Genomic DNA, 23713 nt, shown 5'->3' with positions numbered 1-23713 from the left:
GTTCGGCAGTAGACGGCCGCATGCGGACAGGAGGTAAATGGAACCTCCTGAAACGCATGTTAGACGACAGCCAAACGAAGGATAATCAAAGTCACGCGCTAGACCGACTTCTACACTCACATAAAGGGAAAGGGGGAATGGAAGAGTCCTTCTTGGAAGAAATTGCCAAACGGTATCTTCCGCTAGGTGTCGCTCACCCCAATGATTACCCGATCATAAAGTGCGAAACCACTCCCAAACTAGACGCTGCCTTCACGGAAGCAGAAGTCAGAGAGGCGCTACACAATCTAAACAGCAGGTCTGCTTCAGGACCCGACGGTGTAACCAACCGACTGTTGCGTAACCTAGACGACCAAGCCGTTACATTACTGACGAGACATCAACCACGTGTGGGAAACAGGAGAGGTACCAACGCAATGGCGCACTGCCACGGTGGTCCTCATACCAAAACCCGGCAAACCACTTAACCTCGACAACTTACGACCCATCTCTCTTACGTCATGCGTGGGTAAAGTAGCCGAGCACGTAATTCAAAACCGAGTGTCACGCTACATTGAAGAACATGAACTCCTCCCACACAACATGGTAGGGTTTCGACCCCACCTATCCACCCAAGACGTGATGTTACTCCTAAAGAGACAGATCTTCTACGTTAAAACAAGAGACGTTCGAGGCATCCTCGCCCTCGATCTCACGAAAGCATTTGATACCGTCTCGCACCGCTTCGTACTGGAGTCTGTGGCAGGCCACGGCCTCGACCAGAGATTTCAGGAGTACGTACGCTCCTTCCTAAAAGACAGAGAAGCCCGACTGCGAGTCTCGCACCTTAAATCGGACCCCTACACGCTGGGCTCCGTCGGAACACCACAAGGCTCAGTCATCTCTCCATTACTATTTAATATAGTGATGAAGGGACTTGCAGACAAACTACGACACATCCCAAACGTAAACTGCGCACTATACGCAGATGACATTACCATCTGGAGCCCGGGAGGCTCCCTGGGAGACATGGAGCAGGCATTACAGTCTGCCCTTGATGCCACGGAAGAATACCTTCTAAACATAGGAATGAAACTATCCTCAAAGAAATCGGAACTATTACTATTTCGCAAGTCTTGCCAAGGAGTCCGTCACCTAACACCTCTAGACGAACTTACGCTTGCACTACACACAAGAGACGGACAACAGATTCCGCGAGTCAACCACATACGCATTCTTGGGCTCCTAATCGAATCCACCGGATGCCACGGACACACGATCAAACACTCAACCGCCAAAACCGAAAACATGATCAGACTCATCCACAGAGTCTCAGGGCGCAGGAAGGGTCTCCGCGAAGATAACCTTCTGCGCGTATACCACGCGTTCCTTATGAGTCACATTAATTACGTCGCCTCTGCCCACAACTGGACGAAACTAGAAATGACGAAGCTAAACACACTCATGCGCAAGAGCATCAAACAGGTCTTGGGAATTCCACAAAGAGCACGTACAGCAAAGGTTGACCAGCTAGGTATGCACAACAACATCGACGAAGTGATCGAGGCTCAGACTATGGCGCAAATACTCCGCCTATCCTCGTCCAAAGCCGGTAGGCTAATCCTAAATGACGCCAATGTCTCCCCGTCTCCCTATCTCGAGCACGCGGTTACCCTACCGAGCGAAATTAGAGACAAATACAAAGTCTCACCGTTTCCCAGAAACGTCTACCCACAACACAACGTGGGTAGGCGCCGGGCCCGCGCCCGCGCGATTCTCGACCGCATCGACGCGGATCGTGAAGCCACCGCATTTGTGGACGCGGCCCAGTACGGCAGCACATCCACTTTCGCTATAGCGGTCGTGGACGGCAACGGAACGCTACGATCATCCGCATCGGTTAAAACGAGTACCAGCGCTAAAGCGGAAATAACGAAAATAAAATTTCTGGATGTAAAATCCCCTCCCATCACACTTGGGAGCAAGGGAACCCCGCAAGGGTCAGTTCTCTCGCCCTTCCTATTCAACATAGCGATGAGAGGTCACCCAGCGGAACTCAATAAGATTAAATCGATAAAGTTTAGCATGTACGCGGATGATATCAACATCTGGGTTAACAGTGGGAGTGACGAAGCCATCGAACTTAAACTACAGATAGCGGCGAATATGGTGGAAGAGTACGCGGCCAGCAGAGGCTTGGCGTGCTCACCACAGAAATCAGAGCTGTTAATCATTGAGCCAAAACATCAAAGGAGACACGCTGGAAGCAGCAGACCCATCACTGTTTTCGTAAACGGAAATGAGGTTCCCAAGGTGGAGGAAATAAGAATTCTGGGCATGTATATCCAGAGAAATGGATGCAACCTCACGACAATCAAAAAGCTAGAAGGATACGCGGCTCAGGTAACGGGGATCTTTAGGAGAATTTCACTCAAAGGCAGGGGCCTCAAAGAGAACAGCCTCCTCAGACTCATGCAAGCCTTCATTACCAGCCGTATAGCGTATGCCACACCGTATCTTGTGTTTAGACGAGAAGAAAAGGATAAAATAGATGCGATCATTAGGAAGAGCGTTAAGAGAGCCCTAGGGCTCCCAGACTCGACCTCGACAGACCTCATCCTCAAAATGGGGGTACACAACACGCTAGTTGAACTCACTGAGGCAGTACGAGTGTCTCAGTTGGAAAGATTAGGGCAGTCTAAAACAGAGAGAAAAATCATGGAATGGGTAGGAATTCAATGTGACAGGGGTGCCCCGACTGAAAAAAAAGACATTCCGTTGGACGTGCGTAAGCGCTTCCGAATCGCGCCCCTACCTAAAAATATGCATCCTATTACAACAAAGAGAGGAGAGCTCACAGGGCTAAGGCTCTAGTAAATAAACTTAAAGACACACCGGCGCATAACGACGTGGACGCCGCTTGCGGCAGAGACGGGGCTGCGGTATCGACGGTGGTTGATGGCGACGGGTGCGTTAAGATAGCGTGCTCCACGTGCACGATGGACGCCTGTACAGCCGAGGAGGTTGCAGTAGCGCTCGCTTGTGTGGGAACAAAAGCGGGAGTAATATTATGCGATAACAAATTAGCTATACGAAATTTTAACAAAGGGAGAATCTCGGAAGAAGCCCTCCACATTCTACTCAAAAACCCTCCCAGGAGGGACATAACTTTTATTTGGGTACCAGCCCATAAAGAAGTCCCAGGCAACGAAGCCGCTCATGAGCTCGCCCGAGCACTCTACCACCGGGCAACTCTAGAGCAGCCAGTTCCAGGGATAAAAGATGGCATGATCACGTACAGGGAAATTGTCGATCACTACAAAGCCGAAAGAAGAATCTTTCCACCTCCGCATCGGTCTCTCTCTCTGGAGGACGCTCGCATTTGGCGACGCCTCCAGGGAAACAATTACACTTCACCACATTGGATCTACCTAACACAGACGAGGGACTATAACGACGCCCTCTGCAAAATTTGTAAGCAAAAAGGTACGCTAGACCATATAATATGGGAGTGTGCTGGCTCCCCAGGGGCCAAGGAAAACATTGTCAGTAGAGAAGCCTGGGAGGCCTTGCTCCAGAGCGAGGCTGAAGACGACCAGCGTCGCGCAATCCGCCTGGCCGTTGAGGCCGTGAAGACTCACCGTCCTCAACGCGTGGGGACTGCTTCGTCCTCCTCCCCTACCTACGTGTAGGTTAAGAGACGGGCACCCCAGCTCGGTGGAACAATAAAGTTTTCAATCAATCAATCTGTCTTACCAAGCCACCAGGCCTATTCTCACTGTAAGACTGGTTTCTGACGTTAAGTAGAGGGGTGATTTACTGATACAGGTCGACCCAGTCTTTCTTTGAAGTGTCCCTGAAATGTTCGTAGAGTTGAAAAACGCGTTCATTAGAGACAAGCACTGCAACGACAATGCTACGTCACCGTGCTTCTTGCTGCACGTGTCACTGCATCGTGGGGACCGCTGATTTCACATGAACGGAAACGTAGACTGGCCGGCCAGAGTCAAAGATACCGCGCCCAGTACTGTGTAATTTTGTCTCACAGCAGTTAATGCAACCATTTCTCGAAGGAAAATACATTTTGGCGAAATTTTTGTTACAGCGATTTAGAAAGCGCGTTTCGTATACGGAAGAAAGCTTAGTTCGGACTTGGCGCTTGTCCCGTCGTTTTTTCTGGAGTTCTGGTCTTTCTTGCGCTATTAACGTAAACATGCATTGACGGAGGCGCTTTTGTCAATCTCCCTTCACACAGGCCATATACTTCTCAGGCCGGCCGGATATGCCTGTAGCCTTTTCAATAGAAAAGCACCACGCAGACGGCGTTATAAGGATAGCGTTAGTGAGAATGCGGAGGATTATTGATGTGGTATAAAAAGAACTGTCAGAGCGCGTTATGTCATTAGGAGCGCGCACCACTAAACACATACTGACTCTGTTTCAAACAACGTATTTGCGTCAGCTGCTTGGCAACAAGTTGTCAACCGTGGCTTAACAAAGATACGGTGGCTCTGACGTCGAATACAGTGCAGCCATCCCATTCAAGAAAAGAAGAGAAAAAAACAAACTCAGTGCCCTTCCACTCTGGTCCAGCACTGCACAATCTTCGGGATCGGACCACGTGTGGGGACTGCTTACGCCTTCGCCACCTCTGCCGCGGGTCGGCCGGGCATTGCACTATCTTTGGATATTTTTCTAGACGCGGACACGATAGTGGGGAAAGTAGCCCTTAACAGCTTCGCATTAAAAGTCTGATAGAAAATAACGGCGTGAATTAAAACTGATAGTAATACTATTACGTGTGGTGAACTTTTCAATAGGTATTTGGCAGTGATTATTCCGTAAAGCACTGAGCAAGAACGATGTAAACGAGAACAAGAACGACCTCAACGAAGTCGTCCATTCTTGCAAGCATTCATCGCAGACATGAAGCTTGGCTATTCGACAAAGCTTCTGAGCGCTTATAGGGGGCACGACTGTTTTGCCGAGGCTTGCGGTAACTGGCCGGAAAAGCAAAAGAGCTGCGATAGTGCTCAGTCTCTTCTTAGAACGTGCTTGCTGCTACTGTTCGCTCGCCATGGCATTGTCGTCGGCTGCCCCGTCATGCAACACAGTCCAGACTGACAGCTGGGCACCAGGGCCAAGATAAAGAGCGCACTTGCAAGCGAGAGCACATCATTCTGGTCTAAAGAGCGAGTGAATTCATCATAAACCACGCACCCACCTCGATCTTGTCGAGAGGAACGCCGCCGTATGACATGTGCCAGACCAGGTACGCTCGTGGTGTTCGAGCTGCGAAGGATATGACGAAGGCTCAGTACTGACATGAAGATATGTACACTGGCTCAGTTAGTGATTTAAGTTTCGAGATTTATCTACATAGATATTTTTTTGTATTTGCGACCACCCGATGTCTCCTTCACAACTTTAGGAAAAAGCGGCTGCTCTAGATGGTATGATTTACTGCCTCCGATACCGTTTTGCTGAGATACCGCAACAGCTGCCGTTAGCCAAAATAAGTGTGTGTGAAAACGTTTATTGTACTGAGGTCCGGAGGCGCGACTTCTCGAGCCAAGGCGGGCCGCTCCCACGTTGGCACTGTCAGGCCAAGCCTTTCAGCGACATCATGGGCCCTCTGGACTGCCCTTAGTTGGTCCTGAAACAATGGGCTTTGAATCCTTTTCTCCCACTGTGTCCATTCTTCATCGAGGTTGGGGAGTGTCGCGGGACACCCCGCCAGCATATGTCTGATTCCAATTATGCCATTACAATCATTGCATTCCATCTTAATCTCCCTCTCTGGATATATTTTATTAATGGTGTACGGTGTGGGATATGTACCCGTTTGCAATAAACGCAGTGAGACTGCCTGAGCCCTGTCCAGTTTTGAATGTGGCAATGGGAATTGTCTGCGTCCTAAATAGTAATGTTTGGTAACATCATTGCACGTTAATAAATGGTCTCTGGATTCCCTCGCTTGATGGTGAACGGCTCGGTTGTGACTGTCACGGTTAGCAAGTCCTCGTGCCAAGTCATGAGCAACCTCATTGAGGTTTACCCGAGTCTCGTCCACTTTCCCCATATGCGCAGGAAACCATCGGATTTCAGTTGTCATAATCACAATGTTTTCAAAAAGTTTAGCTGCAACTCAAGCTACGTAGCCTTTATCAAAACACTTTACAACGGTTTTCGAATCACTGTAAATGAAGGCCCACTTATTACTCCTGATGGCTAGAGCAATTGCCGCTTGTTCCGCCACCGTGGGGTCCTTGGTAAAAATCGTGAGAGCGTCTTGCAACTTCCCTTGATAATTTGATACAATGGCCGTATAGGCTTCTTTACCGTTCACCCAGGCGGCATCAACTATAGCTGCCAGTTGGTTCTGCTGCTCTATTTCCTTCAAAAGTGCTTTAGCTCTTGCCTTTCTCCTTTCGACATTATATTCTGGATGCATGTTTCTGGGGAGAGGGTTGGTTCTGATCTTGCTCCTAACTTCAGTCATTAATTCTACTTCAGCCTCTATTGGACTCCTCGATGTATTCAGTTCTGCACCTATTGCCTGTAATATGTTTCTGCCAGCTCGTGACTTTGTCAATCTTTCGTGTTGCGCTAGCTGTTGGGCCTCCGCAATTTCTTGCATTGTATTGTGCACCCCTAGACTCATGAGTTTGTCGGTTGCAGCGTTACTGGGTATACCTAGGGCTACTTTAACGAGCTTCCTGAGCATCACATTAAGTTTGTTAAGTTCTGCCTGCTTCCATTTGAATAATCCAGCCACATAAGTGAAGTGACAGAGAGCAAAGGCATGTATTATCCTCAAAGCGCTGTCTTCTCCCAGGCCTCTGTGTCTATTGGTAATTCTCCTTAGTAACCTAATGACCTCATCTGTTTTATTCGAGATATGTTGTATTGTTCTGTAGTTAGTATTGTTTCCGTCTATGTGATACCCAAGAACCTTGATTTTTTCAACTAGCCTGATTGCGGATCCTTCATGAGTATATAAGCACACTCTTGGCTCATCTTCCGGAATGTAACCTCTTGGTTTACGACCCTTTCTGCAATATTTAATGACTAAGAGTTCTGATTTGGATGCCGAGCATTTCAACCCCATGGCTTTCAGTGTGTTCTCTACAACGTATAAACTTTCCTGTAATCTGTTCTCTGTCTGTCCTATATTGCCCTTGGCACTCCATATGGTTATGTCGTCGGCATATATGACATAACGTATACCCTCAATTTTCTCCATATTTCTTGCAACATTGGACATTGCTAAATTGAATAGCATGGGTGAGAGCACAGCCCCTTGTGGAGTGCCCCAATTTCCCAAATTCTTAGCTTCTGATTTAAGCTCACCCAGCATGAGTTGTGCAGTTCTATTTCTAAGAAAGTCCTTAATCATGTTAAAAAGTCTCTTACCCAAACCCATCTCCGAGAGAACGTCAAGTATTGCCTTATGCTTTATACGATCAAAAGCTTTTTCCACATCCAATCCCAAAAGAGCTTTCGTATGCGCTGGGCTAGCCTGTATAAGTTGATGTTTGATCAGCAGCATAGCATCCTGAGTTGACAGCCCTGGACGAAAGCCGATCAGGTTGTATGGGAGGATCTCGTTCTGCTCAACGTATTTCGTGAGTCGATTTAGGATGACATGTTCCATAGCTTTGCCTAGACATGACGTTAAGGAAATAGTAGCGCGATCGTTCCAGTGCACGTGACCTTCCATGCACCGAGCGTCCACCCGCCTCATAGCGCCGACTGAACAGTCTGAAGCGTCATGCGCTTCTCGTGCACCTTCCACTCTGGTGTGTGGTACTATTGTAAATGTAGACAAATCTCACTGTGCCAGACGACAAACCGGCTTTGAGTCTTCCTTTCTTTCCTCACCCGACTCATTTCCGTCTCGGCGCTCATCATGTAGCGTTCGGGCTGCTTGTTCTCGGGCCTCGAGGAGTTCTGCGGGGCATTTGTCGAACACGCAAGTGACGCTGCGATGAAAAAGAAAACGCAGATACCACGCATCGTGAAAATTCATGTTCAATAATGCGAAATGTTCGCCATACAACGCACGCAATTAGACGTTTGACCTTTCGATTTGTGCGTACCTAACTTCCGCTGTCGAAACCCCGCGTTAGGATATACAAGCAGACTGACTCACACCTTCTAGGCACTTGGCTACATGGAATGCTCTCGTGACGCGAGCCTTTTTCTTACCTCTTGAGTTCGACGAAGCCCTTCGTGAAGAAGTCCAGCCTGTCTCTTAGCGCTGTGAGCCTCCTGCAGGACCGGAATACAGACGCCGAGATAAGAAAAATCTGTGACGTTCCTGCATGATCTCATAAAGAAATGTGTTGGTGACAGTCTTTCTATACAGCAGGCGTACATAGTACAGACCTGTGTTTGTTTTAAACGCGTAAGCACTTCTGTGCTTACCCAATGAGAAAACCGTACGTCCGTTATGTAAGACGATCGTTTGCAAGACAGGGCGCGCACCAACGAATGATTTTTGCTTCGTGCTGACTGTCCATTCAACGCGAAAACACAGCGCTCACGGAGCTCTCAGCAAATGCAGCACACTGCCAGTTTCGCAGATCGCTTTCAAGATAAGGTCCTCGCGGCAGTGCTATTGACCCTTTTCGCGGAGCAGTTTGTTCTAGAGAAACGAGATGGCGCTTTGGGAGGCGCGCCGCATGTCGCCTCAGCGAGAGCGCACGAATACGAAACCATTACCGCCACAGAACACCTGTATTACCGCTTCCACCTTGCTTCTGTGCGATAAGGTGTCCGAAATGCAACTGAGATTTCGCTAAAGCACCGTGCTCCAATCATGACGGATTGCATCATGTGGATTGAAGACTTCTGCAGTAGTTGGCCGCAAAGATGGTGACTGGTATACTAAGAATGGAATCTATCTGACTATCCAACTTCGCGGATCGTTGCTGAAATTTTCCGTACGTGTTACTGGCACTTCCGACATGTACGGCTTTCCTCGAGGATACTGAAATTTGCTCATCCGCCAGCGTTGTATCACTAGCGCTCTAACAAAGTGATTCTGCCCCGGACCGTCGACACGGGCGAGTGCCGCTCGTTAAACAACGACAAAGGGAGTATCGTCCATTCCTGTCGTAGTTCGTTTCGCGCGCAGTATCTACACACATCTACTCCAACTGGCACGGCATCTTACGCCCACTCTATCGCCAAAGCGGCAATAAGTCAGCGGGCGCATAACTGAATATTTGCGCGCCGTATATGCACAATAAATGCACGCACACATTGTAAACGTGGGGGCAATGGAGGCAGTTGAGGGAAGCAATAGACGCGCGCCACCACGTGATCAAACATGTCAGCGCCCACGGGATCGCCACGAAAAGGGTTAATACGCGTGCCGCCGGGGGAGTACATTTCGGCAGGGTTCATAATGGTCCGATGCGGATGGATAATTCGCAAAAGGGCGATATCGGTTTATCGTGATCGGAATGTCCACAGAGCACCTTGCACCGCCGCCAGCATCACTCCCTGTCGCCACAGCGCTGGCGTATGCGCTGTGAACTGCACTAAACTAAGCACAGTCGATGGCATGCGCACTCACGAGGCTATCTTCATTTCGGTCAAGAGGCGATGCTGCGACTCTTGCGTGTAGCCGAGCTTCACCACCTTGAGCACGCTGTCGCCCGTATAAGTCTGGATGCGGAAGACCTCCGAGTTGTTGCCCTCGGCAATCTTCTCGAACTTGCCTTCCTCCTTTAAAACACTTGAGAAGTGAGAGAGAAAGTAAGTGGCCAATGTGTAAGACACAATGGAGGAAATATAATTTTAGTTTACCATTCCTCACTGCGCTGTCAATTCCAACACCCGCGCGCTTTTTCTTGTTATATTCAGAAAGAAGACTTCACCATCAAAAGAAAATTCTCCGTACCCCCTCCAAACATTCTGAAAATTGGTCTTCCAAGTAAGCTAACCAAGTGAACTAGCTGGTAGCCTGCAAACGAGCAAACAAGGAGCTGTCATTGTAAGGAAGATGAATGTATCGATAACTGGAAGCACTAGAACAATGATTAACGAAAAAGTAGAAGTTTTGCACAAATGACGAAATATCGATTGCGATACCAAATTAGTAGACAGCTATACGAAGTATTGATAGTAGCCTTATCGGCCGTTAATTAATGTGACAAGCATGCTGTCGCGTCCGTACTGGCAAACATAAGCTTATATCACTCAATGAGCACCACGGACTCTTGCTGCCAAATGGGAGCATGAGGAAGAGCGCCAACAGCAGCGAGCGAATTGACCTTCGTTCTGCATCTCGCTTCAAAGCGAACTCAGCGGCGAGAACTCAGCACACACAAAACTATAGGCTCTCGGCGCACATAGGCACGTACTAATCCCAGATCACTTTCAAGTTACGGCCCTCGTGGCCGCCGGTGTAGGATTCTACACCGGCCTATACCGCCGTATTGCTCTATACTTGCTTGCTATCACAATCGGTGCTTCGCCTTTCGGGCGAAGCTGTGACATTTTCCTTTCTTTCTCTTTTCTTTCCCTCCTCTATGTTCCGCTATTGACAATGCAACTCAACTGTAGTTTTCTGCTTGGTTACACATTGCCTAGTAGAGGAATCTGGGTTCCTATCAATCGGTTGATTCCGTTTTTTACCGAAAGTGGCCTTCAGTAGATCTTATGGAAAACAAATTGAATCGTGTTGGATTGAAATATATATGTATTTAATTTCTCTATCAGGACGATCTTCTGACAGTGTTAAGTGGGACACCTCTCTGCATTATTGTTCTGCAAATAATAACCTTATGAAGCCAGCAGAAATGAAGCCAAGAAAAGCACAAGAGATGTTATTTGTAGTTTTATTTGAAGTGTAGGAATGATAAATTAAAGCGAAATCAGAGTGGATGAAAAAAAAGAAAAGATTGCCGTAGGTAGGAGCCGATCCCACAACCCGACCATTACGCGAAGCAAATATTGATCGTGGCAGCACAGTACAAAAGTAAATATTGTTACAGGAGAAAGTAACTTGGCTTCAAATAAAGCTATGTCAATGAAGGAAAAATACATGGAAGATAAGAGTTAGTTTACAAGCATTGGCTAATGCAACAAATAAGTGTTTTGTTCTTATGAAGTTCCCGCTACAATTTGTACGAAGATGCGATAAAATGTTACCGAGACCGCGTACATGTGGCTGAAGAGCTGGTCAAACGTCGCGAATGACTGCTGACCGCAGGCTGCGAGCAGGCTTGCGAACGCTTCGTCTATGTTCGCAGACAGGTGTTCAGAGCCCTGCGGGCAAGAAAAGCGTTTACAGGGTACGTTGAAAAGCAAAACAAACACGCAAGCAAGCAAGAAAACAAGCAAACAAACAAAAAGGTAGATAGATAGATAGATAGATAGATAGATAGATAGATAGATAGATAGATAGATAGATAGATAGATAGACAGACAGACAGACAGACAGACAGACAGACAGACAGACAGACAGACAGACAGACAGACAGACAGACAGACAGACAGACAGATAGATAGATAGATAGATAGATAGATAGATAGATAGATAGATAAATAGATAGATAGATAGATAGATTAGATAGATAGATAGATAGATAGATAGATAGATAGATAGATAGATAGATAGATAGATAGATAGATAGATAGATAGATAGATAGATAGATAGATAGATAGATTGGATGAGTCCCGAACCAATTTCTTGTGATAGACGAGAAGAAGGGGAACAGAGGGCGCATGAAGAACTGGCCGCACGCGTAATGCGAAGCCTAGTCTTCGCATTACGCGTGCATGCGCGGATTGCTGTGCCTCAAGAAGTAGAGCTTGACGCTGTGCGACGGGGGTCAGAAAGATCACCGACGATTCCCATACTGCCTAATGCGAAATTTCAGCTCAGCTCTATACGTGTTTTCATGTCGCGATATAATGAGACATCGCAGCGATCACCGCACCGACTGGTGCACGACGCAATGTATAGACCGGCCACACAGTTGCCGCCTCCAGGCAACTGCAGCTGATGCAACCGTAATCTTCGCCGGGAAGCGCTTGCGGTGAACGCTATGCGCGAAGGCGACCTTTCTGGTTCTATTTTTCCCCGCAGAGCCGGTGCCGTCGAATCCGAGGGTGCGTAAGGTCTCTAGATAAATAAGGATGGGCGGACATGATCGGTTTATGGTGGTATTTCAAGGCGGCTTCCACTGCTGTCGTCTTCATGCTTCCGCTCAACACCTTCTACTGGTCTAGAAGGTATTCTTCCAATGCAGCCTCCTCCTCCACTTTCTTCCACGCTCTGGCTTCGCTCTCGCTTTCTCTGCGCTCGTTCGCTCGGCTACGCCGCCGGGGCACGCCGACGCTCAACGCTGCGCTCGAAAATGTTGCGAAGAAAATGTTGCCTTGAAGACCAACCAGCGGATCGTCGTCTTCTAGGAACTCTGTGCGAGAGGTCGAGGTGGAGGCGGTGTGGTATCCTGTGCGTTGTCTTCAGGACGACCTTGGTATGGTCCTCCGGCTCATTGCTGACTTCGGACAACGAGAGCTCTCGTACGGTGTGCCCGCATGCGGGAGAGCCGTCGCCACTGGTACAGGGCGCATGCCAAAACACAGATTCCCAGAAAAGTGGCGAGGGGCACGCTTTAAAAAAAATAAAAATTCTGGGGAAGTGTATCTGTCGGATAAACTACAATAGCTCTGTTTTGCAGTAGTCGTTCCACACTGTCTTATGTAAAGCTGCAAAGAGGAGACACAAGGTACAGATCCGTGCATGACATGGAGTGTGACGTGAACTTCTCTATCAAAAACCACATCCCTCGAGTAGCCAACGGGGTCCAACAGTTTTCAGCGTGTTCCAGCAATCGGAACAGCCACCTTTCAGACGCGCACGCACGTCATATCGGTCGCCGCGTTGTGCCATGTGCGCCGTGCATGTGCGAGAAAGCTCGGTAAGACAGAAATGACGCAACAACAAAGAAATGTGGCTCTGCCGTTACATGCAGTAGTTGTAAGCACGCAATGGCTACCGGCAAAGCAGATTGGTTGGAGGTGATGCTAGCCACAATCTTAAAATGGGTGTGCATGTTAGCAACGGCACACCCAAGCACCCCGTACCACATCAGTGCACATTGCTCCATGTGGACGCAATAGTTTCCTGTCGCAGACAGACCCTCATTACAAGTCTCGTCTCGGTGAAACAGCTGTCCGCGGTGAGCCGGACGCCACCGGCTTGGACGCTGCCGGACGAGCCGGGCGCGTCGCGGACCTAGAGACCCATGACGTTGAAAGGAGCATAGACGACTCTTTCTCAACGCCAACAGATGAGAGTCGGGCGCATAGTGCTCTGTATCCGCCTTTTGGATGTCGCTATTGGAAATGACAAATAAAAGTTCAGCGTACTGGAAGTTAAGCTTGAGGGATGTTGTGAAGATACAGTTAGAAAAACTCGTGAGGAATAGGTTATGTAACTTCCTTGGAGGGTAACTAGTCTATGTAAGGCGGCCTTGACGGTTTGCCCCTTTGATCTCGTTTTGCACTCGCAACTTGACCGGATGCTCTCGTTTCAGTGCCCGGTTAAAGGCTCCGGCTTCTGGCTCAAGGTCACTTGAAGGTTAAAACATTATGGGGTTTTACGTGCCAAAACCACTTTCTGATTATGAGGCACGCCGTATTGGAGGACTCCGGAAATTTCGACCACCTGGGGTTCTTTAACGTGAACCTAAATCTAAGCACACGGACGTTTTCGCATTTCGCCCCCATCGTAATGCGACCGCTGTGGCCGGGATTCGATCCCGCGACCTTGTGCTCAGCAGCCCAACACTATAGCCACTGAGCAACCACGCGGGCGACACTTGAAGGTCACCGTCAACGGGAGCTGGAATAATTTCAGGCTTAATGTAGCTTAAAGCGGGAAGCGACGTCACCTTGTATTTTCCGTATGGAAGCACGCAGTATGGCTTCAAGGATTTCGAGGACGTCTGCTGGTGCTCAGTTAATGCGCAGCATAGAGTTTGTTACAATAAAATAATTACTACACGGAACTCTGGTGGTAGTGTCTACGGGGGCGGTAATGGGAGCTGTTGTGCCAGCGTGGGCATTATGGCGAAATAGATGGATTTGCCTAAACTTCGCCATTCTGGCTTCAAACGGCTCTGTGGCTTTGTAAGCTCCTGATTTTCAACAGTGTACTGCGCAGTGAATAATGAAAGAAACATTAAAATTTTCCGACGGCAGGATTCGAACACGGGACCTCTAGCACAGAGGCCTGATATTGAAACGATTAAGCCAGGCACGCATGTATCGATAGGAGATACGAAACGCACTTATGAATTTATTGCGGGCATGCCAGTGCCTTGTTGCGTATGGCGCGTTTCGGTTATGCCACCTCGTCAAGCTAAGTCGTTGCCATTAGTAGCGATTGTGCGGGTTCGCAGCGTCTTCTGCACTTCGAAGGGTATAGATTGCTCTGAAATTTACGACCATTAATGCACATAAATGGTAATATACAAAGCCACAAGAAAGTCTGAATCCACAAGCACGAAGATCAGAGAAATCCACGTGCTTCCCATCATTCCCATGAACGCAGCGCCAGAGTTCCCTCCAGTATATATATATATATTGTGGGAAACGCTGTGTAAGATGCACAAGGTTCTGTTCCAAGATAGCCTTAAGTCGATAAGCTGAAATGCGATGCAATCTGACATCACAATGATGTCAAACTGCGAGAAAAAAAGATGGGACTGTCATTTTCATTCTCTAGGCTAATTAATTAATCGATATTGCCTCAAAATATAAAGAAAATAGAGTTTTGAAAGAATGCATTGCAGTGTAAATTGATTTAGTATCTTTCTTCAATGTCCATTTAAAGGCTACACTCGTGCAGTTGCTATTAGTTAATGGAAACGTGCACCTTGTTTTCCGCTCATTGGTAGAATTGTTGGTCCGTTATCGTTTTAGAGTAGAATGCTGTCGAGTATCTGGCTCCGAACATCATTAGTTCGCAAAGGGGTATATTCGGGCGAAATGAGATCACGCTACTTGCATCGGGGTTACGAAAACGCCCTGTTCTTAGTGGGAGTATGCTTACATGGGTTCTGTTAGGGTGGCCGTTAAAGTACCTAAACTATATAAGGGCGAGTTCGAGCGAGGGGTGAACAAAATGGTATCATGGGCATTCAGAAGGGAGGACGTAGTAGAAGGGAGCCTGCGGAGATATTTACAAAAGTCAAAGTAAAAAAAAAAGGAACGATAAAAAGAAACCGTACGTGGTGGGCAACGGACGAGTCTATTTCGTCTAAAAACGAATGCTTTCTTCTCGTTCTTGCGTAAGCTTGATTCGCTTTACCTGACTTATGAGGTCCATGGCAGTGCATTCGATGAGGCAGTGAAAGCAATGCCCAAGAAGCAGCCTGGTGCTCTTCACCACAGTCCAGGAGACCTTCTTGAGCATGAATAGGAATGCTGCGGCGACAACTGCGAGGGCGAAGAGCATGACTGTCGAAAGGTCTGTGCTTGCGCTTCCGAGGACCGGGCAGGTGCCACCGAACACTTCTTCTTTTCTTCTTCTTCTTCGTCCTTGTGCTCCCGGCTTCTGGTCCAAACCAGCGCAATTTCTGCCCTCTACCAAGTGCGCGTGGTCTCGTGCTGCGGGGCGATCGTCTTTTTCGCGTGCCTCACGATTATACGATGTCCGGCCAGTGCAACGCAGCTGTCGCCTTCGACGAATTGCGTTAGACAAGAATGAGCTCGGCGGTCGCCACTCGGACGCTTGCGCACGCTGCCACAGGACGGGGTGGACGACACCAATCGGCGATGACGCCTTCCTCTTGGGTCCCGTCTGTCGTTTGCTTCCGCTTGTTCTTTTACAGCGAAGCTGTTTATGCGTACCCTGCGCCGTCGTTGTCGGAGTTCCCTGACGCTGTCGTCGTCGGCAATGGTTCGAGCGTCGTCGTCTCCTCCCACAGCGCTACTGCGCAAACGCGCTGGTGCTGCTGCTCCCGCATTCGACGTCGTGTTGCCCAGCTGCCTGCGTTGCCACTCGTCATTGTAGCGCAGAATTTGACTTTTCTTCTGTCGTCATAATGGGGAGGCCGCGTTTACGGCCGTATGAGCCGTTGCTTAAGGACGTATGAACCATTCATTGTCTTACGAGACGGACTGATTTAATTTTCGATCAATCGAACGTTGAAGAATCGCAAGCGGCAATGCCGGGCGGATGTTGCTAACCAGGCCACCGAGCAAACTCGAGACATCTTTTGTGTTTGCGTGTAATTATTCTGTCAAGGCGTTTATTGACAGGATACTCGAGGAGAGAGAGGTCGAACTCGGTGCGGTAGCCAAAAATCCTTCGAGCAGTCCGAACCGACCTTCGTGCGTAAAGCGCTAGTGATGCGCCTGACTAACCGGCACTTCTTTATATTTCATACGCAGGAGATGCACCGGGCTAGCCGGCGCTTCTTCTTCGTTACATTTGTCGACCTGAGAAACAGGCGCCATCCAGGCGATCTAAACATAAGGTAGAATGGAGGGATCGTAGAAGGGCTTGAGCCGATCTACGTGAACAGTTTCGCGACCGCGACGGCGCTTATCAGAAGACGGCAACATAGGCTCGACGACATAGTTCACGGGGGAATTTTGTGCAATAACACGGTGAGGTCCATGATATCGTGGAAGCAGCTTAGGAGAAAGGCGAGGAGCTAAATGTGGAATCCACAGTCAAACCAATGAATCGGAAGGGAAGCTTGGGGGTCAGAGCCACCACGACGAAGCTTCTGCTGTGTCTGATCTGCGGTGGTAAGACAGCGGGTGAGTGTTCTGCATTCTTCGGCATGCTGCGCAGCTTGGGAGACAGGAACACATTCTGGTGAATCAGGATGGTAGGGTAGAATGGTATCTATGGCACAGGAAGGTTCGCGGCCGTACAGTAAGAAAAACGGAGAGAAACCAGTGGTGGCTTGAGTGGCAGTATTATAGGCGAACGTGACGAACGGATGCACAGCGTCCCAGTTGGAATGGTCGGACGCGACGTACATGTACAGTCGCGGACAGAATAAAATGGACCACGGGATCTCCAAAAACGTTCAATTCCCGAGCAGCCTGTAGCAGTAACCAGTAAAACTGCCCACGACAAAGTTGTTAGCATATTCTAGTCGAGGTTCAAAATGCAAAAACCAGATTGTGTTGTGATGTTGCGGAGATATTCAGCTTTTTCTTAGATTTCATGGTCCATAATATTCTGTCCGCGACTGTACATGGCGAGCATGTCGCCAAGAGTGCGCTTGAAACGCTCCGTCAACGCGTTCGTTTACGGATGGTATGCGCTAGTGGTCCTGTGGATGATGTGACACTCCTTCAGAAGCGATGTGACGACTACAGATAGGAAAGCGTGGCCTCGATCACTAAGAAGTTCACGAGGGGCTCCGTGACGAAGAAAAAAATGCCGCAGTATGAATGATCCAACGTCTTGGGCAGTGGCAGATGGAAGTGCAGCGGTTTCTGCATAACGCGTGAGGTGATCCACTGCAACTATAATCCAGCAGTTGCCAGCCGCGGTGCAAGGAAGTGGAAGGTAAAGGTCAATTCCGACGCGATAAAAAGGACGGGACGGACAAGGAAGCGGCTGCAAAGGTGCGGCAGTGGAAGTGAGGACCGACATTTGGCGCTGGCAGTCGAGGCAGCAGCGGACGTACTTGCGAACGAACTTGTACATGCCAGGCCAGTAATACCGGAGCCTAAGGCGGTTTAGGTCTTTAACACGCCACCGTGTGCACATTGGGGACCCGTGTGAAACGATGCCCATAAATCAGCCCGAAGATGACGCGATATTACGGGGAGCCATCGCCGACCCTCGGGGAGATAGTTGCTACGGTAGAGGGGTTGGTGGCGAACATCAAAGTGATGCGCTTGCCGTGGCAGCGTCCTAAATGCTGTAACAGTTGCAGGATCAGCGAGAAACGCCAAGAGCGAAGAAACCCACGGGTCTTTGCTCTGCTCAGAGCGCATGTCATCGATGGCAAGTGCTGACAGGACAAAGTTGAGTGGGCAAAGACTGTTAGCGTCAGGTGAAATGTGCGAGCGGGAGAGAGCGTGGGCATCGGTATGGTTGCGCCCAGAGCGTCCGTGCGGTTGCGTGCGGTTGTATGGTTGCGTCCGTGCGAGGTGTCCAGAAGGGTCTTTCAATGAGGAGAACCAGCACAGTACATGGTGGTTCGTTACTACATGAAATTCGCGGCCGTATAAGTAAGGTCGAAATTTCGTAAGGGCCCACAGTATGGCTAAACACTCCTTTTCTGAAACAGAGTAGTTAAGCTCCGATTTTGTCAGCGTGTGGCTAGCATAAGCAACGACGTATTTCTCAAGACCACGTTTGCGTTAGGCAAGAACTGCCCCAAGGCCGACTCCACTAGCGTCTGTATGGACCTCAGTTGGGGCAACGGGGTCAAAATGTCGCAGAATAGCAGGAGAGGTGAGCAGATGGCGAAGGGGTTGTGATCGCGTCATCGCATGATTTCGACCAGGCGGTTAGGGGGTTGTCTTCAGCCAGCAGTTGATTCAAAGGGGCGATAGGAGCAGAGACCGATGAAACTGCGTAGTGTCTTCAGGTTTGGGGGTTTGGGGAACTCCGCAACTGCACGGAGTTTTGCAGGATCCGAAAGCACGCCATCTTTGGATACGACGTGGCCTAAGATGGTAAGCTTACGGGCAGCAAAAAAAGAATTTTTTGATGGTAAGCTGCAGGCCAGCCTTAATAAGGCCGCTTAATACATCTTAGTCGTTGGAGGTGAGTCGGGAAATCAGGTGAGAAGACAACGACATCATCTAGGTAGCACAAACACTTATGCCACTTGAGACCACGCAAGATGCTGTCCATCATACGCTCGAAAGTAGCGGGCGCATTACATAGGCCGAATGGTATGAGATTAAATTTGTATAATCCGTCCGGTGTGACGAAAGCGGTTTTCGAGCGGTCGGCCTCTGCCATGGGGACTTGCCAATATCCAGACCGCGAATCCGAAGAGGAAAAGAACTCGGTACCTTGCAAACAGTCAAGAGCATCGTCTATGCGCGGTAGGGCATAACCTCCGTGCGCGTAATTTTGTTAAGGTGTCTGTAATCTACGCAGAAGCGAATAGAACCATCTTTCTTTTTTACGAGGAAGACGGGCGACGAACACGGGCTGTGGGACGGCTGAACCACGCCACGTCGAAGCATATCGCTCATTTGTGCGTCGATGACACGGCGTTCAGAAGCTGAGACACGGTAAGGAAGCTGCCGGAGAGTGGCGTGCGAACCGGTGTTGATACTGTGCCATACTGTGGTGGTGTGGCCGAGACAATGTTCATGGCAGTCGAAGGAGGTGGTTCATTCGCGTAGCAAGCTGAAAAGTTGCGCGCGTTGTGTGGTTGTCAGACCACCGGAGATTGACGGACGGAAGCACTCCAACGGCGGCGCTATCGAGGTCGGCGATAGGCGATATATATATATATATATATATATATATATATATATATATATATATATATATATATATATATATATATATATATGTCAGCTAGTCGCAACTTTTAAATAATGTGATAAATTATTATATGACAATTCAAGGCTATCTTCAAATTCCGCGGCGTCGCGTCTGATTCTCTGATGTCGTTCTCACATACTAGTCATGCACAAATATGCTGTGTCTTTGCGATTTGCATCATGTTGCCGATTCGTACCTGAATCTGTGGTCTTAACATTGTGGATGTAAATCGTCCTCTCGCAACGTATGCGCTACATTGCCCCCAAAATATATGGTTCGGTGTGGAGGTTCACGATAGAGATCTCGGAGGCACATCGCTTCTCTTGTGAGACGCACCGCGTTTGCTAGGTGCAGCTACCGCGACCGCTCGATAAAAAACATTGAAGGCAAAAGCGCGCTGTGCGTTTATATTGCGCTACCGCGGTCGTTACACTGCTACACGTCATGCCTTTTGCTTGAGGCGCTCATGCGGCACTTCTACGTCGCCGCGGCAGTTTCAGTGATCACATATAAATTAAAGCACCGGAAACAGCCCAGGAAAGATCAGAAGCGGATTGAGGGTAGCCTGCTTTAGGGTGACTCCGGAGCGGTGCTAAGGAAGGTTGAATGGGGCTCAACACTGTCTGTTATGTCTCGGTGGAGTGGTGTGGCTCCCCCTCGGGATCAGTAAGTGAGCGCGATGGAAAAACTACGAGAGCAAGTGGGCCATTCGCGTTTGTGAGATGCGCATTATACTGAAGGCGCGGGCTGGTCGTAGAAAACTTTGATGGATTTCTTCTGCTTCAGCTTAGTGGGGTCAGCAGACTCGTTTCCCTGCTGCTTGCTGTTTCCACCTTCCTCCCCATTTCCCTGGCACATTTCGACGCCGCTATCTTCTTCTGCTCTTGCCGTCGTAGTCGATATTCGTTGCCCCAATTCTCGCCGATGTAGCTATCGGTACCATAAGGACGCTGCCTGCTTACTCCGCAGGTTGTGGACAGGCTCTCCAGTAAACTGAAGCCGTACACGGAAGCTGCAGTGTCACCGCTGAAGATGAAGGTCGACCCGACGGGGCTGCCCTATGTGAACGACTGCGTCTGGGCACCGTGGAAGGACGTAGCGCAGACGGCAAATCGTAGCTGACCCTGACCTTGACGTTACCGGTCCACATAGATTGCCGTAGTAAGTATCTGCAAACCAAGTCTCAGGGTTGGTACACCTCCTTGAAATCCTTGAAAACTCTTTAATAAATTTAGAAACAGAGATTCAAGAGCCCTGAGAGCTCCTTGAAAGTAAATGTGCTTGTTGAATACCTTAAAAACTGCGGTTGCGGGGGACATTTAAACATTGCGGTGTAACAAACATTGCATAAGGGCTATGTCATGGACACTGTTTTTCGGGAATCATGCAATCCCAGATTATATTCCTTTAAAAACGTGGCTATACGCTTTCAGTGTGGCATACGCACAGCCACCAGCGACAGACTTCGTTAAATCACTGTTGCCCTCGTAGAGCTCGGCAAAGCCAGATCAAGCGGCCAATCTGTGCCAATATGTTTCTTGATTTTTTCCTAGTTTTGCTAATTGGTTCACACCGCAGTCATTATGGCTGAAGTTTCGCGCCCTAGGTCCTAGAAATGCCTGATGGGAAAGCTTCAGCCATTTGGCATGAACAAAAACACAACTCTCATGCCAGAAGGCGATCGACTTTATTACATAGGGAGGCATCACAGAAAAGCCACCTGCAGAGCTTAGCTGTAAGGAAATGTCCCTCTATGTTTTAGTCTATGTTTACGAATAAGGTCTGCTTGCCCTCCTTGAATTTTAGCATTTGGTTTACTTGAAGACCTTGAATCGTCCCTCAATTTTGGGTCGAATGTTCTGTACGAACCCTGGTTAGTCTACTGTTCCTGCAGTAGTCATACTGGGAGCCTTAACGGCGCAGAGGGACTGGTGTGGCCAGATAACGCTTGGTGTAGCACCATGCGTACAGTACGGATCATATTAAGAGGGAATGTATAATTAGTGTTCGAGCAATGATTACCACTAAAATAACATAGGCAGGCCTACAAATCGGACATTTTTTTTATAGATGGCTACCCATCATACACCAATGCTTTCTTTTGTTAAGTAAGAGAAATGGGAGATGGAATTATTTTTACTGAAACACTAATATTTTGTCAGAAGTCTGTCCCGTGCTGTCTATGTAAGGTGATTTCCCGCTAAAGGGAAAAATTCAGTTAACCTATAAACTGGTGACCCGGTGTCCAGAAATAATAAATGCGCTACTGTTGCCGCAAGAAAGGCTTCCGTAAGCGAGGAAATTGCTGAAAACTGGCAGAGAAATGTTGCAACGAATTTAGTTTCTCGAAAAGAACCATAGGAACTCTACGTCAAGTGTAACCATGTCTTGAAGATAAGCTTGTCAAGATAATTTCATTGCTTATGAACGCATGAGCGCAGGTGCAGATGATTAAATTGAATAAATTTTCCTACACAACGTTCCCATACCGCACTGTTGGCGTTGAACTAACGAAGAAAGTGGCGTTTTTGCTCTTTCTTTTTTGGTTGGTTGTCCCCCGCAGCTTACGACCACGGCAAAGGCGGTACGTGGCACAATAAGATGACCTCCGATTCCTGGCGTTGAGGCACCGCATGCCATGCTTGCCTCCGTCTGTCTTTTTGGGGCGGTTCAGATTAAAGCCTAATGTCGAAGTTGGAGGCAGTCTGTTTTCAGTTGAAATTTTTCCTACGGCGTGGTAATCACTTGTCGAAGGGCAAACACGCACTGACACACCATAAAGGTAGGAATTTCGGCTGCATATTTGCCGTAAGCATCTCTCTACGCTGAAACCACAAGCGATTCCCTATACGAACATGTGGTTTTGAACAAACAACAGACGAAGTAATACTCGTACACATTTTTATAAATGTTTAATACAGATGGTTAGTGCAAAGGGGAAGTGACAGAAAGCAAAGCGATGTAGATGTCAAGTCAGGCGTGGATATGGGAAGATGGCGTCAGGTGTGCTATATGAATGCATAGTTCTTAAAACGCACACAAACACCGCAGTACAGGAGATATCTGAAATATGCGGCCACCCGTTTCTCGGCGTGCTAAGTTCATTTATGCAGTACCTCAATTTCTTTAATATACTCAGAACATTACAAAGAAGGAAAGAAAAAAAAACAACCAAAGAAAAAAAAGAAAAAAAAAACGTCTTAACCTTCTTGCAATTTCAATTCTGCGATTCCAAGGGCGCATGAGAGCAGAGCTACTCCTTGTGCGCTTGATAAGCATTCGAACGCAGAGGAAAATAAATAAAAAGAAAAACAAGAACAACAAGCGTATTTGTACATTAACTCGAATGAAAGTCGTGTCGAGTATTGGGAGCCTCGATGCGCATCCTATGACCGAACGAGGAACCGCGCCCCTTGGAAGCCCATGCTCGCTGCCTACAGACAGATCCTTGATGGTAGCGGAGCAGTTCGCTTTTGCTCTTAATGAAGACGTGGGCAATAGTTGGCTGCAAAACAGCGACTGGCATATCAAGGAATGGAACGAATCTGCGTGACCAATTCCACGGACCACTGCTGCATAAGGACCGACTGTGTCACCTGAATTTCGCGATGCACGGCTTTCCTCGAGGATAAAATAATTCACTCATCCGTTGCTTGGAGGTGACTACAAACAGAAACTTATACGAGTCCCGTGCAACTAAAAACTATCTACCCCGATATATACGAGAGCGATGTGTGCAAGCTATGCAAGTCGGTTAGAGCCACTCTTCAACACATGTTGTGGGGATGTGAAATATACCAAAATAAAATGGCAGTGTCCCCAGAAAATCTACGGGCGCGGTGGTCGGCCGCGCTGCTCAGCTCAGAACTCCAAGACCAACTTTCGGCCGTCCAGCGAGCCAAGGAAGCCGCACGGGAGCAGCAGCTCCCAGTGCCCATTTAGGCGGCCCCAGGCCCGAGCCTCCAAATCGCCGGATTCCAAATAAAGTTATCACATCACACATCCGTCAGCGTTGTCCCGCTAACCTCCAAAGAAAGCACTTAAACCCAATAACGTCTGCAACAGTGAGTATATCGCTCGTTACAGTGTGACAAAGGGAGTAAAGCCGCTTCCGGCCATAGTAAATTTTTCGCACAGTATCAAAAATGTTCCAAGAGCACGGGTGAGAACTCCACAAAGCATGGCTGATGGTGACTACATCGATAGTACACGATTGTCTG

At 48.4% G+C, this 23713-nt stretch overlaps 2 protein-coding genes across 8 annotated transcripts in view; one reads left to right on the top strand and one right to left on the bottom strand.

Annotated features, from left to right (window-relative positions):
• The window catches only part of LOC135906312 (uncharacterized), a 50239-nt gene extending 34103 nt beyond the window's left edge, over positions 1-16136 (bottom strand). For 3 of the 6 annotated variants that reach the window (XM_065437647.2, XM_065437649.2, XM_070539129.1), the window contains exons 1-6: positions 15321-16133; positions 11159-11262; positions 9566-9727; positions 8191-8253; positions 7864-7964; positions 5204-5271 (exon numbers count right to left, since the gene is read on the bottom strand). In XM_065437647.2, coding sequence (XP_065293719.1) covers positions 5204-5271; positions 7864-7964; positions 8191-8253; positions 9566-9727; positions 11159-11262; positions 15321-15467 — 645 coding nt within the window. In that variant the 5' untranslated portion in view covers positions 15468-16133. Of the gene's footprint in view, positions 1-5203; positions 5272-7863; positions 7965-8190; positions 8254-9565; positions 9728-11158; positions 11263-15320 lie in introns of all 6 variants that reach the window. The other 3 variants (XR_010565690.2, XM_065437652.2, XM_065437650.2) reach the window with 2 other exon arrangements.
• Positions 1-23713, top strand: part of LOC135906318 (arylsulfatase B-like) — a 194007-nt gene that overhangs the window by 43189 nt on the left and 127105 nt on the right. The gene's annotated exons all lie outside the window — the stretch shown is intronic.

This window comes from Dermacentor albipictus, chromosome 5, assembly GCF_038994185.2.
Source record: "Dermacentor albipictus isolate Rhodes 1998 colony chromosome 5, USDA_Dalb.pri_finalv2, whole genome shotgun sequence".
NCBI classification, from domain to species: domain Eukaryota; kingdom Metazoa; phylum Arthropoda; class Arachnida; order Ixodida; family Ixodidae; genus Dermacentor; species Dermacentor albipictus.
The sequence above is the reverse complement of the archived record's forward strand: the minus strand, read 5'-3'. Positions and strand labels throughout refer to the sequence as shown.